This window comes from Blennius ocellaris (genome assembly GCF_963422515.1).
Source record: "Blennius ocellaris genome assembly, chromosome: 6".
Classification (NCBI taxonomy): Eukaryota; Metazoa; Chordata; class Actinopteri; order Blenniiformes; family Blenniidae; genus Blennius; species Blennius ocellaris.
In genome coordinates, this window is record NC_137655.1 from 2,701,367 (window position 1) to 2,715,725 (window position 14,359).

The 14,359-nt window shown below is 48.4% G+C and overlaps 2 protein-coding genes across 2 annotated transcripts; one reads left to right on the forward strand and one right to left on the reverse strand.

The window, feature by feature from the left end:
• Nucleotides 1-500: 500 nt before the first annotated feature.
• Nucleotides 501-7,638, reverse strand: LOC308131273 (uncharacterized protein). Its single transcript, XM_080497940.1, has 7 exons — nt 7,497-7,638; nt 7,206-7,261; nt 6,056-6,158; nt 3,291-4,400; nt 2,210-2,273; nt 866-990; nt 501-763 (listed from the first exon to the last, which is right to left on the reverse strand). The coding sequence occupies exons 2-7, from the start codon at nt 7,248-7,250 to the stop codon at nt 732-734; spliced, it is 1,479 nt and encodes a 492-aa protein (XP_080354066.1). The 5' UTR covers nt 7,251-7,261; nt 7,497-7,638; the 3' UTR covers nt 501-731.
• A 783-nt stretch (nt 7,639-8,421) lies between these two features.
• wdr4 (WD repeat domain 4) lies at nt 8,422-14,311 on the forward strand. The gene is made up of 11 exons (XM_080498375.1): nt 8,422-8,546; nt 9,002-9,069; nt 9,145-9,295; nt 9,389-9,545; nt 9,631-9,743; nt 9,838-9,898; nt 10,905-11,018; nt 11,100-11,164; nt 12,435-12,621; nt 12,735-12,804; nt 14,142-14,311. Exons 1-11 carry the CDS (start codon nt 8,464-8,466, stop codon nt 14,306-14,308), a joined length of 1,236 nt encoding a protein of 411 aa, XP_080354501.1. The 5' UTR covers nt 8,422-8,463; the 3' UTR covers nt 14,309-14,311.
• The last annotated feature ends 48 nt before the right edge of the window (nt 14,312-14,359 follow it).

The window sequence follows — 14,359 nt, forward strand, 5'->3', positions numbered from 1 at the left end:
CAACTACAGCGAGTCATTTCCTGCTTCCCCCATAGTTCCCCTGAGATCCAGCGACTCTGAACTGGACGATATGCACACGTCTTCTATATTAGACGACATTCTTACCATCTTTAGTTACACATATAAAACTATATTTTTTATACATATGAATCAGGAAGGGATAATTACATGTGACTATTAAATATTGGAGTATAATTAGATTCCCACCATGTTTCAGGCATGTTAATCATAAATATAATATAAATGTGTGGGTATAGTCAAATATAGATTATTTGTGCAAAAAGATTTCCAGAAAATACCAATTTAAGTCGTTATATTATCATCAAGGGATTTATATAAGGAAATGTTTGAGTGTATATGAAGTTTATGGACATGTGTACAAAAGTAAACACGAATTAAAGATTTTAATGTCTCCATGTCATTACGATCATCTTCGTGGAGTTAAAAGAGATGAAGGTTTATTTTTGACTCCATTCACGATCAAATAAAAACTCAAACAATGAAAGAACAACGTGTGACCCGGACTTTTATTACTTTCTGAATTCACAGCTCTAAAAGGTTCTCACAGTTCGTCCAAAGCCTGAAGCTGGACGTCCCGGTCTAATCAGACGTTCACTGGTCAGAGTTAAAGGGGAGCTCAAACACCACGCAGACCACAAACTGTCCACCAGGGGGCAGACGCACATGAAAAAGAAAAGATGTAGAAAAGAGGAACAGGAGGTGGCGGCGCTTCACTTCTGGGCGACTTCGTCCAGCGTGGGCTCTGAAACACAGAAGAGCCGTCAGGTTCTCCGTCAAGTCACCGACGTCCTAACCACCAACACCTCCACCCCTCCCCCACCCACCCCCCCGGAACCCGACTGACCTGTGAACTTGAACACGGGGAACGACTCCAGGTCGCCTCCGCCGTAGAGCCTCTGCAGCTTCACCACCTCCTCGGCCAGAGATTTCTCATACTCTGTGCCCGCATCCACCAGGCCGCCGCTGACCCTGTCCAGTGAGGGGGGGGGAGGAGGGGGGGGAGGAGGGGGGAGAATGAGGCCCCGCTTCAGTCACACAGTCCTGCAAGAATTTGGCTTTCGGCCACCGACATTCCCACGTAGACACCAGAGGACCAAATGACTGACCGATGTAGGAAAGTTGGTCCAATTTGAGCAAATATTTACTGAAATTACTCTAAATTAACCGCAGCAAATCACAATGCACGTATTTGGAAACCATCACCTTGAAATGCATTCAGTTTCAAGAAGAATGACTTGATTTTGCGTCCTTATTTGTATAAATAAGGACACAGAAGACAGAATAGTATAAACTGTATTTACTGGATGTTTTTCCCCCCACAGTTAAGTCTTGTATATTAACATTGACTTATTTGATATTGTTCTGATAATATTCAATTCAGTGTGCAGACAGAAATACTGTAAAGAATTTCCCTCTGGGACTAATAAAGTATTTTCTACTCTTCTGTTCTCAGTCTATTTGTATAAACGCTCATGTGCTTCATGTCACTTGAACTTTAGCTTTGGTTGAACGTCGGCAATATTCAGGTGTGGTTGTGAATCTGGATTCTCCAACAGGCACAGAAGAGACACTCAGCATAAAGCTTCTCACACTCATTATATATATATATATATATATATATTTGTGTTTCCCCCTGGGGAGGAATAAAGCTCTCTACTCATATATATATATATATATATATATATATATGTGTTTAATGTTGATTCCACTTGCCAACATGTCGTATTTTTGCTCTACATCTGGTTTATTAATGTTATTTGCGACCCTGTTTAAGAAAAAGTTTTTCCCCGTTTTATTCTTTTTATTATAATTTCCAAGTTTTCAATTTTCGGTGGGCTCTTGAACGCATCTCATGCAGCCCCAAGCTAAGCTCCCATAAAATAAACCTATAAAAGTGGTAGAAAAACCGTCTTTTAATTGCCACACTTGCTCGGGTGTACAATGTTTAACTGTTGCTGACGTTTTGTATTGATTTTTCTTGTATTGTATTGTTCCATAGAATACTGTGTGGGCTTCCTACCTCGAAAGCTAATGGCTAATGCTAGCGGCATGGCCTTTGTCAGTGACTTCTGTTTTATTTCAGTTTATTCTGTCTGTGGACTTGGCTGTGTGACCGGTGTGTTTTATCACTGCCGACAGTACAAAAGAAAACCTATATATATATATATGCAGAACAAGGGTGACTCACGCGCTCTTCGACGAGTACTGGCGTATGGAGTCCAGGAAGAGCTTCTGAATCGGGTCCATTTGAGCTGAGGGTCACAGGAAGAGACGAGTTCATTTCTTTCACAAAACGAAAAATCCACCCACACTTCATGCATGTGGATACTGGTCGTCCTTTCCGTCAAAACAGATAAAACGCCACTTGTAATTGCAACCTCCATGCAAAACAACAAAAAAAAAAACCCAGCATCCTCGGGTATCAGGTGTTCACAGGTTAAAAAGTTTGCGGCGATAGGTTCAAGTCCCAACTGCCAAATCTGCCATTGTTACTCGACACAGCAGCTGGAGGCAGTGATTTTATCAGCAGGGAAACAAGGAGGAGGAAAGTTTTGCATTTGCACGTCATTCATTATCACGGCGGTCAGACATCATAGTCCTCATGCGGCTCCCGGAGAGTGTGAGACGTTTGACGGAAGAGAGTCTGGGGTTAAAACAAAAAAAAAACAGGGAAGATGACAGGCGGTGCTTGAAACTCTTATATTCTCCTACAACGGAAGGGAAAAACAATTATCGTTTAACATTAAACAACAACCACTACGAAGTCGCCGTCCCAGAAAACAAAAACACTGCAAATGAAGAGTGTCCGAGTGTTTCTGTCCTGTTTTTTTTTTTAAAGAAAAGGAAAGGTGGGAGTGTGAAAAGGAATCCAAAACCATGAAGGAAGGAACAGGAACAAGCAAAGGAGTGAAGTGTGACACACAAAGTGAACTCCTGAGGACAACGTGCATCACAAACACACATGGCGTTAGTGTAGTAATGCAGTGACGTGAACACACACACACACACACACACACACACACACGGAGGACATGGGTGTTAGTGCAGTATGCAGCAATGTGAAGACGTCCAGCACACACACGGGGAACACAGGGGCTGTTAGGAACGGGAGGTCATCTCCATTTTATCCGTACTCTTATCACAGACTAGCGTCAGGCTGCAGGACTAGTGCCGAGGAAGAACCGGAGGACGGAACCATCCACGGGGGGGTGGGGAGAGGAGAAGGAGGTGGGGGGGTTGAAGGGGAGAGTAAGGCTGTGGTGTTGTACCCTCAGGTGCTTCAACCGCTGCTCCTTCGGCTTCAACAATGGGCTCCGGCGCCGCGGCTTCAACAACGGGCTCCGGCGCCGCAGCTTCAACAACGGGCTCCGGCGCCGCTTCAGCAGCAGGAGCAGCTTCTACGGGGGCCTCTTCAGTGGCGGGAGGCACTTCGGGAGCCGGGGAGGCGGCTTCAACCACTGGCACGGCTTCTGCAACGGCTTCTACTATTGGGACTGCTTCTGCGATTACTTCTACTATTGGGACTGCTTCTGCGACGACTTCTGCAACGGCCTCGACCACTGGTGCAGCTTCTGCTACTGCTTCTGCAACGGCTTCTGTAACGGCCTCCACCACCGGTGCAGCTTCTGCAACAGCTTCTGCAACGGCTTCTGTAACGGCCTCCACCACCGGTGCAGCTTCTGCAACAGCTTCTGCAACGGCTTCTGTAATGGCCTCCACCACCGGTGCAGCTTCTGCAACGGCCTCCACTACTGGTGCAGCTTCTGCAACGGCCTCCGCTACTGGTGCAGCTTCTGCAACGGCTTCTGGAGCGGCCTCCACCACTGGTGCAGCTTCTGTAACGGCTTCTGGAGCGGCCTCCACCACTGGTGCAGCTTCTGCAATGGCCTCCACTACCGGTGCGGCTTCTGCAACGGCCTCCACTACCGGTGCGGCTTCTGCAACGGCCTCCACTACCGGTGCGGCTTCTGCAACGGCCTCCACTACCGGTGCAGCTTCTGCAACGGCCTCCACCACCGGTGCAGCTTCTGCAACGGCCTCCACTACTGGTGCAGCTTCTGCAACGGCCTCCACTACCGGTGCAGCTTCTGCAACGGCCTCCACCACCGGTGCAGCTTCTGCAACGGCCTCCACTACCGGTGCAGCTTCTGCAACAGCTTCTGCAACGGCCTCCACTACCGGTGCAGCTTCTGCAACGGCCTCCGCCACGGGGGAGGCCTGGACGACGGCGGGCTCTCCTGCAGGCGGAGGCGAGGCGGCCTGACCCGCAGCCTCGGCGGCGGCGGCCGCCGCCGTAGTAGCTCCTTTCTTGGGAAACTCGTACGACTTGTGCTGAACAAGTTTCTCTATATCGAAGAACGTTTTAGCCTCGTTCTTGTCTGGGGTGGAGGAGTGCAAGCAGACAGAACGCGTTATTGTTTCACACGTGTACATGGCCGAACGACACAATATCCCAAAGTCACACTTTAACAACACGCCGGTGGCGTCTGCTACACCTTCGGCTTTACTAGTCCAGTGTTTTTCAACCACGGCGCCGCGGCACACTGGTGTTTCCTCCAGATCGTCAGGTGAGTCGTGGGAAATGATCCAATGTCACATTTTTTTCTAAAAAAACATTTGCTCTCACAGCGACAGTGTGTTGCAGAGTAATCATGTATAAATACTCTTCACCACTAGAGGGCAGCACAGAACTTTGCCGGTGAAATGTAAAGTGACAGACGTCAGTGTGGTTCATCTCCACCTCCTGCTACCATCTTGTATCAAAGTACTGTGTCAGTGACAGTGATGGAGAAGTTTTTGAAAAGGAAGAATGTGAACCAGGATCTCAGCTCTTCATCCATCAGGTCCAGGTTTCACACTGAGGGAGTCAACATTTTAAAAAAAAAAAGACATTGGGAAATACTTTTTTTCTGTATTTATTTGATTCCTGTTGATAAAACCTTTTCGGGTGGTGTTGTGCCTCGAGATTCTTCCGAAGAAAAAAGTGTGCCTTGGCTCAAAAAAGGTTGAAAAACACTGAACTAGAGGGTCAAAAAGATCATTAACAAAAAGGAATATTACCAGTTAACTTAATGGACACTGCGATTGCGGAAAGCGAAAGCTTTGTTAACTTTTAGCAGGTAAGAACACAACTTTGCAATTAAACGCAGTACAATTGTGAAACCAGGAGTGAAAGGATGAACTGTGGTGCAAGTATTTCGGGAAATACTTTAACATTCAGGCAGGTTTGAAGAGGTATAGTGGGTCCAAAGATTTAAAGATTTTTTTTTTTTTTTTAAACCCACAAATGTTTTATTGTATCTCGACCGACTAAAAGAAAGTTTCTTAGTGGACCTGATGAAGCTCCTGTTGAGACGACAAGACTTCCATCCTGTTATTAAGTGAAATTAAATGTTGAATAAATTAAAAGGTCCACAGACTGTTCTGCACCACGACGGGAGGAATTAGTACCAACACAATGGTAAATTCCATAGTGAGCAGTTGGGGCTGGTTTCTATCTGGATCTGACGTGAGGCAGAGAAACCCAAAGTGTCTTCTTTGTCTCGACGTCCACAGATTCATATAGTTATGGTAGAAACTGAAATATTAACCCGTCTCACCTTCTTCACTTCGGCCTTGGATTAGAAGTAGAAATTACAAGAATTCGAAGTTTTTCGAAAGGAAAAATTGAGACAATTTTGTTGCATAAAGTCCATTGATGATTAATTCATGTAGAAATGTTAAATATTTCTCCTATTAAATACTATAAAGCCCGTAATTGTATTAATTCTCCATGTCGGTGCACCAAATAACCCTAGAAACTAAAGCGAGGTTAACAAAATAATGGTTTATTTGAAGCAATAGGTCAAATATCTATAAGTCGAACGTTGTAGATGAATTATAAAGAGCAAGTAAGACGTGATTTATGTGATTTAGGACAGCAGGAGGTGGATTTCGTCTCCTGAAAGGAGGTCAACGATGCTCGAACCACAGTTCAAACCTCGGCGTGAGGAAGAGGAGGAGGAGGAGGAGGAGCCGACGGCTCCGACTCTACCTGGATTCTTTTTCGACGGCTTCTTGGAACCTCCAGACTTTGAGCTGAAGGCGACTGCTGCCGGCGTCCGGCTCAGCGTGAGCCAGCTCTGCACCTGCACACACTACACACACACACACACACACACACACACGCACTTTAAAATTGTTGTGTGTGTTTACAAGGTGGATTTCTCCATCAGAAACCATTCAACATGAAAGGAGATCAGATCGTTTCCATGGAGACTGAATCAACCCCATGAACAGGTTCATCTACGTGTTAATTAGTTGTGTTTTATTTGTATTTTTTATCATTTTGAACATCCATGTTCCATGCACTATTTTCCTTCCTTTGTTTTTTATTTCTACATATTCTGCACTTTTTTTTTTTCTTAACACGTTTCTTACATATTGATTGATTGATCCAACTTATTGTCGTTATAATGCAGTTTAGCATCCAACCAGAATTGCAATCCCAAGCAACAGATATTATCTACACATACACACTCACATATATATAAATAATAAATAAATAGAGAACAGTGTGTAGTTGCCATCGCTAGATATTATATTTACATTATATTACATTTAATGGACTATTCTGTACACTGTTGCACTGCTACTGGAGTTTTTAATCTCATTGTACCTGGTATAGGGACAATAAAATTCTATTCTATCTGTCCTGCAGTTTAATAAAGCTCAACCGGCGGGATTATTCATCACCGTTTACATGACGTTTGATGGGTTTTAACGCCACATCATCTCATCCCAGATCGTAAACAGACGATACATTCAGAGCGTGACCTTATTATAAGAGTTTTGTCAGAATTATGACAGATTTTTTTGCAGTTTTCCTCTCAGAAAAGTCCCATTATGTTAGTTTTAGGAAGCTACTTTAGGTTGCATGGGAGTTTGTGGATGGCTGGAGGATTCAAAGAGGATCATGGTGGTGACGGAGGCCACCTCCACCCTGCAGACACGAAAGTCACATTCAGGATCAGTCCAGCTGACAGGCCTCCCTCTCTTCCCCTCTCTCTCTCTCTCTCTCTCTCCACCACTTCTCTCTTTCTCCTCGTGCAACAAGTCTGCACGGATCCCCACCGCCAGGCTGCTCGTTGCAACCAGGATCTGACGTGAACATGCAGGTTATTTACGAGTGGACATGTTGTTACCTTGATGCAGTTCAGCCGTCCTATCCTCAGCAGGGACGCCGCCATCTTTCTGTGCACTGTGTTCAACAACAACAACAACAACAACACATGCAGCTTTTTAGAACAACAAAGAGGAGGAGGCTCACTTAAACGCATATTATTTGAAAAGCAGACGAGGGAAGGCGGGGGTCGTTCACACGCGATGGACGCGGCAATTTAAACACAAAAACAAATCGCAGGTCGTGCGAAGCGTGTGACGTAATAATAATATTAATAATAATTAAGAATAAGGGTGTGTGAGTGTGTGTTTACCGGTGGTGGGAGGAGAGAGGTCGTGTCGGTTGCGTTCAGGGCTCCAGCAGCAGCAGCAGCAGCAGCAGCATGGCTCTCGAGCTCCTGTCGCTGCTTTTATGTAACGAGGACAGTGACACGCCCCCTTCCTCCTCTTCTTCAACCCCACTTTATACCAATAACGTTTAATGTTTATACCGTTTGAGTCATTGAAGTGTATTCTGAATTACGTGTGTTATTTATATATTTATGTCTGAATGGGAGCGTTACTTCTGACTCTGGCCTCATTCATTCATTCCTTCATTCCTTCATTCAGTGAGTGAGAAGTTAAAATAAAACACGTGTTTTCGTGGCGAAGAGCAGCTTCTCTCTCCTCGCGCGGACATTTTGTGCGCTGGAGTTTGTTCCTAAAGTCTCTCTTCCTTCACGTTAGCATCTGTACATTCTGTACTTTCTGCCGGGGAGGGGGGGGGGGTGAAGGGAGGGAGGGAGGGAGGGGGGGATGTGTGTTTATGTCCCTGCGTGTTTGGGGGCGCGGCCTGCGTTGGCACGCGTGTTTGTGTTGCTGCGTGATGACGTAATTTGCCCCGCGACCGCGCCTCCGTACACTTCCGTCGCATGTTAAAGACGCCATTACGTAGATTCACAGATGTACATACATAGGATCGTACATTGAGCTCTAATAGCGGAGTTCTCGAACTAGGACGCCATATTGGATGAGGACAAGTACTCGCATTGAGGAAGAAAGTTCTTATACAGTGAAATTAATGACGTCTCGGCACATCCTTGGTTTATCGTACGTTAAAATGTTGGTCGCAAATTGAGTGATTCGCATGGTTTGAATTTCGTCACGACCGCCTCCTCCCTCGTTGAACGCGCGTGTCCTCTTCCAAAATGGACGCCAGGTTCTTTTCCGGTATCTATTCCTCACGTCTAGAATCTGTTTAAATACGTCTACGTGACTCGTGGGGCACCGTTTGTATGAAACATGGTGGCGGTGGAGTCGTGTGGACAGTGGACGGTGTTCAGCTGCGACCAGAAGCTCGTAGCAGTTCCCAGAAGAGAGAAAGGGTCTGAAGTTCTCCTCCTCCTCTTCTTCTCCTCCTCCTCTTTCTCCTCTTCCTCCTGCTGGCTGCTGCCGGAAACAGCTGAGCTCCACGCTGAAGACATGTGATCAGTCAGATCAGTGATCTTAGCTGTGATCAATCACATCCATCAGACCATAAGACTACAACAATTTAACTTTAGTTTGAAAACGTTCAAAAGATTTAAAAGTGGATTACGTTATTATAATGCGTTATAAACATCTATTCCACAATCTGAATACAGTGACACAGCAACAGTTCAGCAAAATGATCCATAATATTCTTTAGGCTTAATGCTCGTATTTCTGCTTTCTTTCTTTCTTTCTTTCTTTCTTTCTTTCTTTCTTCTTCTTCTACTGACTGAACGAATCACGACGTGAATAATTCAAATCCGCATTCATTCCCGATGGCGATGGTTGACCGTTGTTCTCGCCGTTGCAGAGAAGCGTTTGTGTTCGACTGCAGCGCCGCCGAGAAGAGGCCGAAGAAACCGCAGGATGAGACGCCCGGGGTAAGACGCGTTCCCACGGCAACGGTCGCAGACCAGCAGGAGATGATGGACAGGTTCTCTTGCTCTGTTGACAGCGGCGGCGGAGGAACGCCGGAGGACCCGGGCAGCGACAGGATCCTCGCCGTGGCGGCGTCCGCCTCCGGGAAGCTGCTGGCGCTGACCGACGACTCCAAGCGGCTGGTCCTGTTCAGCAACGAGCCGTCGTGGCGCCGCGTCAGCACCAGGTGTCGCCATCGTCGTCGTTGTCGTCGTCGCCACGACGACTCTGCGGATCGCAACGGGGCGTGGAAGTGACAGGTGTGTGTGTGTGTTTGCAGGTGGGTGGCGAGGAAGTGCACGGCGCTGGCGTTCAGCTGGTCGGAGGAGGAGCTGCTGGTGGCCGACAAGTCGGGGGACGTGTACTCCTTCTCGGTGGCGGCGCCGCAGGCGGAGGGCGAGCTGAAGATGGGCCACCTGTCCATGCTGCTCGCGGTGGTGAGGGGGAGGGGGGGGCGTCTCGCCGGGTTCACGCACGCGTCACACGGGGCGCCCTGTAACCTCTTGTAACGGCGTTTTCCAGACGGTGTCGCCGGATGACCGCTACGTCGTCACGGGCGACCGCGACGAGAAGATCAGAGTGAGCCGCCTCGGGGCGCCGCACAACATCCAGGCCTTCTGCCTGGGCCACCGGCAGTGAGTGTGTCTCTGGGAGTGTGTGTGTGTGTGTGTGTGTGTGCGTGTGTGTGTTTCCTGACTCTCTCTCCTCCTCTCTCTCTCTCTCTCTCAGGTTTGTCAGCGCCCTCCACGTCTCCTCCCGTCACCCCCTCTGGCTGCTCTCGGGATCGGGGGTAGGTCTTCATAACGACCTACGATTGTCGCCTCCATTGTGACTCTGCATCAAATCAAATCAAACTTTATTTATACAGTGAAGTAACACAAAGGGCTTTAACAAGAATTAAAATCGGTGCAAAGATAAAATAGATGAACCACCACCACTGTAGCGCCCCCTAGAGCAGTGCTTTTCAACTACACTGGTGTTTCCGTCAGATCGTCAGGTGAGCTGTGGGAAATTATCCAATTTCATTTGCTCTCCCAGCGACAGTGTGTTGCAGAGTCATCATGTATAAATACTCTTCACCACTAGAGGGCGGCACAGAACTTTGCCGGTGAAATGTAAAGTGACAGACGTCAGTGTGGTTCATCTCCACCTCCTGCTACCATCTTGTATCAAAGTACTGTGTCAGTGACAGTGATGGAGAAGTTTTTGAAAACCAGGATCTCAGCTCTTCATCCATCAGGTCCAGGTTTCACACTGAGGGAGGCACTATTAAAAAAAGTCCTTGCTTTCTGGATTTACTGGATTCCTGTTGAGAAAACTTTGATGAGAAAGACTTTGATGTCTTTGATGAGAAAGACTTTATATTGTTAATAGAGGCTACAGAGTTTCACATTTTAACATTTTCGGGTGGTGGTGGTGGTGGTGGTGGTGGTGGTGGTGGTGGTGGTGGTGTGCCTCCAGATTTTGCCGAAGAAAAAAGTGTCTTCGCTCAAAAAGGTTGAAAAACACTGGAATAGAGGAACAACTGGAGATAAAAAATCCAGTTAATAACCTAATAAAAGTAGAAAATTAGATAATTATCTAAAATAAATAAAAGTAGATAAATACATTGATAAAATACATAAACATATTAAATATATTAAAAAATATGTAAATAAACACTTTTATTCTATTGGGTTTTTTCTAAAATCTCCTAAAAACATGTATTTTGGTGTGTATTTGACATAAAAGCCTTGAGGGGCTGAAGAACGTTTTGTACTTTTCATTTCACGTTAATTATTAAACCCTGTGGTCAGGACGGGACGGTGAAGCTGTGGGAGGTGGAGACGGGCCACCGGCTGCAGAGCCGAGGCCTCGGGAAGGAGGAGGAGGAGGAGGAGGTGGAGGGAGGAGGAAGAGGAGGCTCTGAGGTGAGCGTCTCCAATCCACACTGACGTCGTCTAGATTCCTCCCCGTTTGTGCTGCTCTTATAAAGCCCGTCTTTCCCACAGAGTCCGGCCGTGTCCAGAATCGTCAGCTCCCCTGACGGTCGTCACGTCGCCGTGCAGTGCGAGAGGTGTGTGTTTCCCCGTTTCCCTCCAAACCCTCACAGTCAGTTGTAATTTATAGTGATAAATAATATAAATACCCATGAGAACCATGAGTGTGAGGCAGGATCACGGCCCGGTGGCACCAACACCGACCTGGAGAGTTGAAATATCCCCCATCAGGCAGAAGGTGCAAAGAAAAAACTATATTCAAAAAAATCATTAATTCCTTCTGCAGTCAACAGGAGAGGAAATATAATTCCGACAACTGAATAACAGCTGGCCTGTTCCTTCTCTGTGATTTTAAGTAATAATGTATGTTGTATATTGTCCTTTAATACTAATTGTAGTATATTTTAGTATATAGCAGTGTTTTTCAACCTTTTTTGAGCCAAGACACACTTTTGTGTTTGGAAAACTCTGTAGCCTCTATTAACAATATAAAGTCTTTCTCATCAAAGTTTGATCAACAGGAATCCAGTAAATCCAGAAAGCAAGGACTTTTTTTAATAGTGACTCCCTCAGTGTGAAACCTGGACCTGATGGATGAAGAGCTGAGATCCTGGTTTTCAAAAACTTCTCCATCACTGTCACTGACACAGTACTTTGATACAAGATGGTAGCAGGAGGTGGAGATGAACCACACTGACGTCTGTCACTTTACATTTCACCGGCAAAGTTCTGTGCTGCCCTCTAGTGGTGAAGAGTATTTATACATCATTACTCTGCAACACACTGTCGCTGTGAGAGCAAATTATTTTTTTGAAAAAAATGTGAAATTGGATAATTTCTCACGGCTCAGCTGACGATCTGGAGGAAACACCAGTGTGGTTGAAAAACACTGTTTTAGTATATAGGGTGTTGCTGTTCTGTTCTTAATGACTTTTATGTGTGTGTGTATTAAGCATTTTCTTTTTTTTAGCACAGTCAAAAGTCAAATTTCTGACACCCTCAGGTTAAACAATAAAATGATCTATCATCTATGAAGACTGGCGAGAATTCAAGTGAACGTCCAGTCCTTTATTCGTCACACACACTAAGTCTACATGGTGTGACGGAGTGTTTAACCCCCCCCACACACACACACACACATTCATACAACATGTGTGTTGCACTGCGAACATGATCAGCCAGTTCACCTTCACTTGGCAGTGACTGTCGGCCATCTTTGTTCCACATTGCTGGGGGTATTTTGGGGTTTTACAGAGGGGCAGTTAACTGGAAGTAGGTCAGAGGTAACTGTGTGTGTGTGTGTGTGTGTGTGTGTGTGTGTGTGTGTGTGTGTGTGTGCGCACACAGAGTGTCCACGCTGCAGCTCTTCTCCCTGGAGCCGGAGGGCGAGGACAAGCTGGTCCCCCACAGCCGCCTCCCGCTGCCCCACTGCCCTCTGGACGTGACCTTTGACCCCGAGGGGAGGCTCTGGGTGCTGCTGGACTCCAGCGACGCGCCGCTGCGGCTTTACAGGAACACACAGAGCTCCTGGGAGGTACGGCGTGACCCCGACAACACACACACACACACACCAATACACTCCTACACACTCTTTCACACGATCAGACTAAACTGGCCGGCTCACATGTGCTCTGTGGCGCCCCCTAGTGTGTGGCTGACGATCCTGACCTGAGCAGAGTCACCGAGGCCTTCAGGCCCCACTGGCAGACCCTCGACGGTGAGTCTTCCTGTCAGGAGGAGGAGGAGGAGGAGTTGGAGGGGGAGGAGATGTTGGAAGAGGAGGAGTTGGAGGAGGAGTAGGGGGGGAAAGAGGGGGAGGAGGAGGAGGAGCAGGAGGAGTTGGAGGAGGAGGGGAAGGAGGAGGAGGAGCAGGAGGAGTTGGAGGAGGAGGGGAAGGAGGGCGAGGGGGAGCAGGAGGAGGGGGAGGAGGAGGATTAGGAGGAGTTGGAGGAGCAGGAAGAGGGGGAGGAGTTGGAGAAGGAGGAGGGCGAGGGGGAGCAGGAGGAGGGGGAGGAGGAGGAGTTGGAGGAGGAGGAACAGGAAGAGGAGGAGGAGATGTTGGAGGAGGAGCAGGAGGAGTTGGAGGAGCAGGAAGAGGGGGAGGAGGAGGAAGAGGGGGAGGAGTTGGAGCAGGAGGAGTTGGAGGAGGAGTAGGGGGGGAAAGAGGGGGAGGAGCAGGAGGAGTTGGAGGAGGAGGGGAAGGAGGAGTTGGAGGAGGAGGGGAAGGAGGGCGAGGGGGAGCAGGAGGAGGGGGAGGAGGAGGATTAGGAGGAGTTGGAGGAGCAGGAAGAGGGGGAGGAGTTGGAGAAGGAGGAGGGCGAGGGGGAGCAGGAGGAGGGGGAGGAGGAGGAGTTGGAGGAGGAGGAACAGGAAGAGGAGGAGGAGATGTTGGAGGAGGAGCAGGAGGAGTTGGAGGAGCAGGAAGAGGGGGAGGAGGAGGAAGAGGGGGAGGAGTTGGAGCAGGAGGAGTTGGAGGAGGAGTAGGGGGGGAAAGAGGGGGAGGAGCAGGAGGAGTTGGAGGAGGAGGGGAAGGAGGAGTTGGAGGAGGAGGGGAAGGAGGGCGAGGGGGAGCAGGAGGAGGGGGAGGAGGAGGATTAGGAGGAGTTGGAGGAGCAGGAAGAGGGGGAGGAGTTGGAGAAGGAGGAGGGCGAGGGGGAGCAGGAGGAGGGGGAGGAGGAGGAGCAGGAGGAGTTGGAGGAGGAGGAACAGGAAGAGGAGGAGGAGATGTTGGAGGAGGAGCAGGAGGAGTTGGAGGAGCAGGAAGAGGGGGAGGAGGAGGAAGAGGGGGAGGAGTTGGAGAAGGAGATGTTGGAGCAGGAGGAGTTGGAGGAGGGCGAGGGGGAGCGGGAGGAGGAGAAGCAGGAGGAGTTGGTGGAGGAGCAGGAGGAGTTGGAGGAGCAGGAAGAGGGGGAGGAGTTGGAGAAGGAGATGTTGGAGGAGCAGGAGGGGGAGGAGGAGGAGAAGCAGCAGGAGGAGGAGAAGCAGCTGGAGGAGGAGGAGGAGCAAGAGGAGGAGGAGGAGGTCCAGCATGCTCTGACACTCTGCTCCCTGCAGCCTCGGTGAGAAACAGCGACCGCTTCCAGCAGCTGCACAAGTCGAGTTACGACAACGTGTCGACGTACCTGCAGAAGAAGGAGCAGCGGCTGCAGGAGCAGCAGCTGAAGAGGAGCAGGGCGGCGACGCCCGGGCGCAACAAGAAGGCCAAGGGGGCGGCGCCCTGAAGCCTCGTCCAGGCACTTCCTGTTTTTTTTTTTTTTTTTTTTCACATTAAA

Excerpts from the sequence above, each read along its gene's own strand:
- LOC308131273 (XM_080497940.1), bottom strand. The coding sequence starts at position 7,250 with ATGGCGGCGTCCCTGCTGAGGATAGGACGGCTGAACTGCATCAAG. Across the intron at positions 4,401-6,055 it reads GCCGTCGAAAAAGAATCCAG|ACAAGAACGAGGCTAAAACG; the intron begins GTAGAGTCGGAG and ends CCTCCACCCCAG. Across the intron at positions 2,274-3,290 it reads AGCGGTTGAAGCACCTGAGG|CTCAAATGGACCCGATTCAG; the intron begins GTACAACACCAC and ends TGTGACCCTCAG.
- wdr4 (XM_080498375.1), top strand. The coding sequence starts at position 8,464 with ATGGTGGCGGTGGAGTCGTGTGGACAGTGGACGGTGTTCAGCTGCGAC. Across the intron at positions 9,546-9,630 it reads TGTCCATGCTGCTCGCGGTG|ACGGTGTCGCCGGATGACCG; the intron begins GTGAGGGGGAGG and ends GGCGTTTTCCAG. Across the intron at positions 9,899-10,904 it reads GGCTGCTCTCGGGATCGGGG|GACGGGACGGTGAAGCTGTG; the intron begins GTAGGTCTTCAT and ends CCCTGTGGTCAG.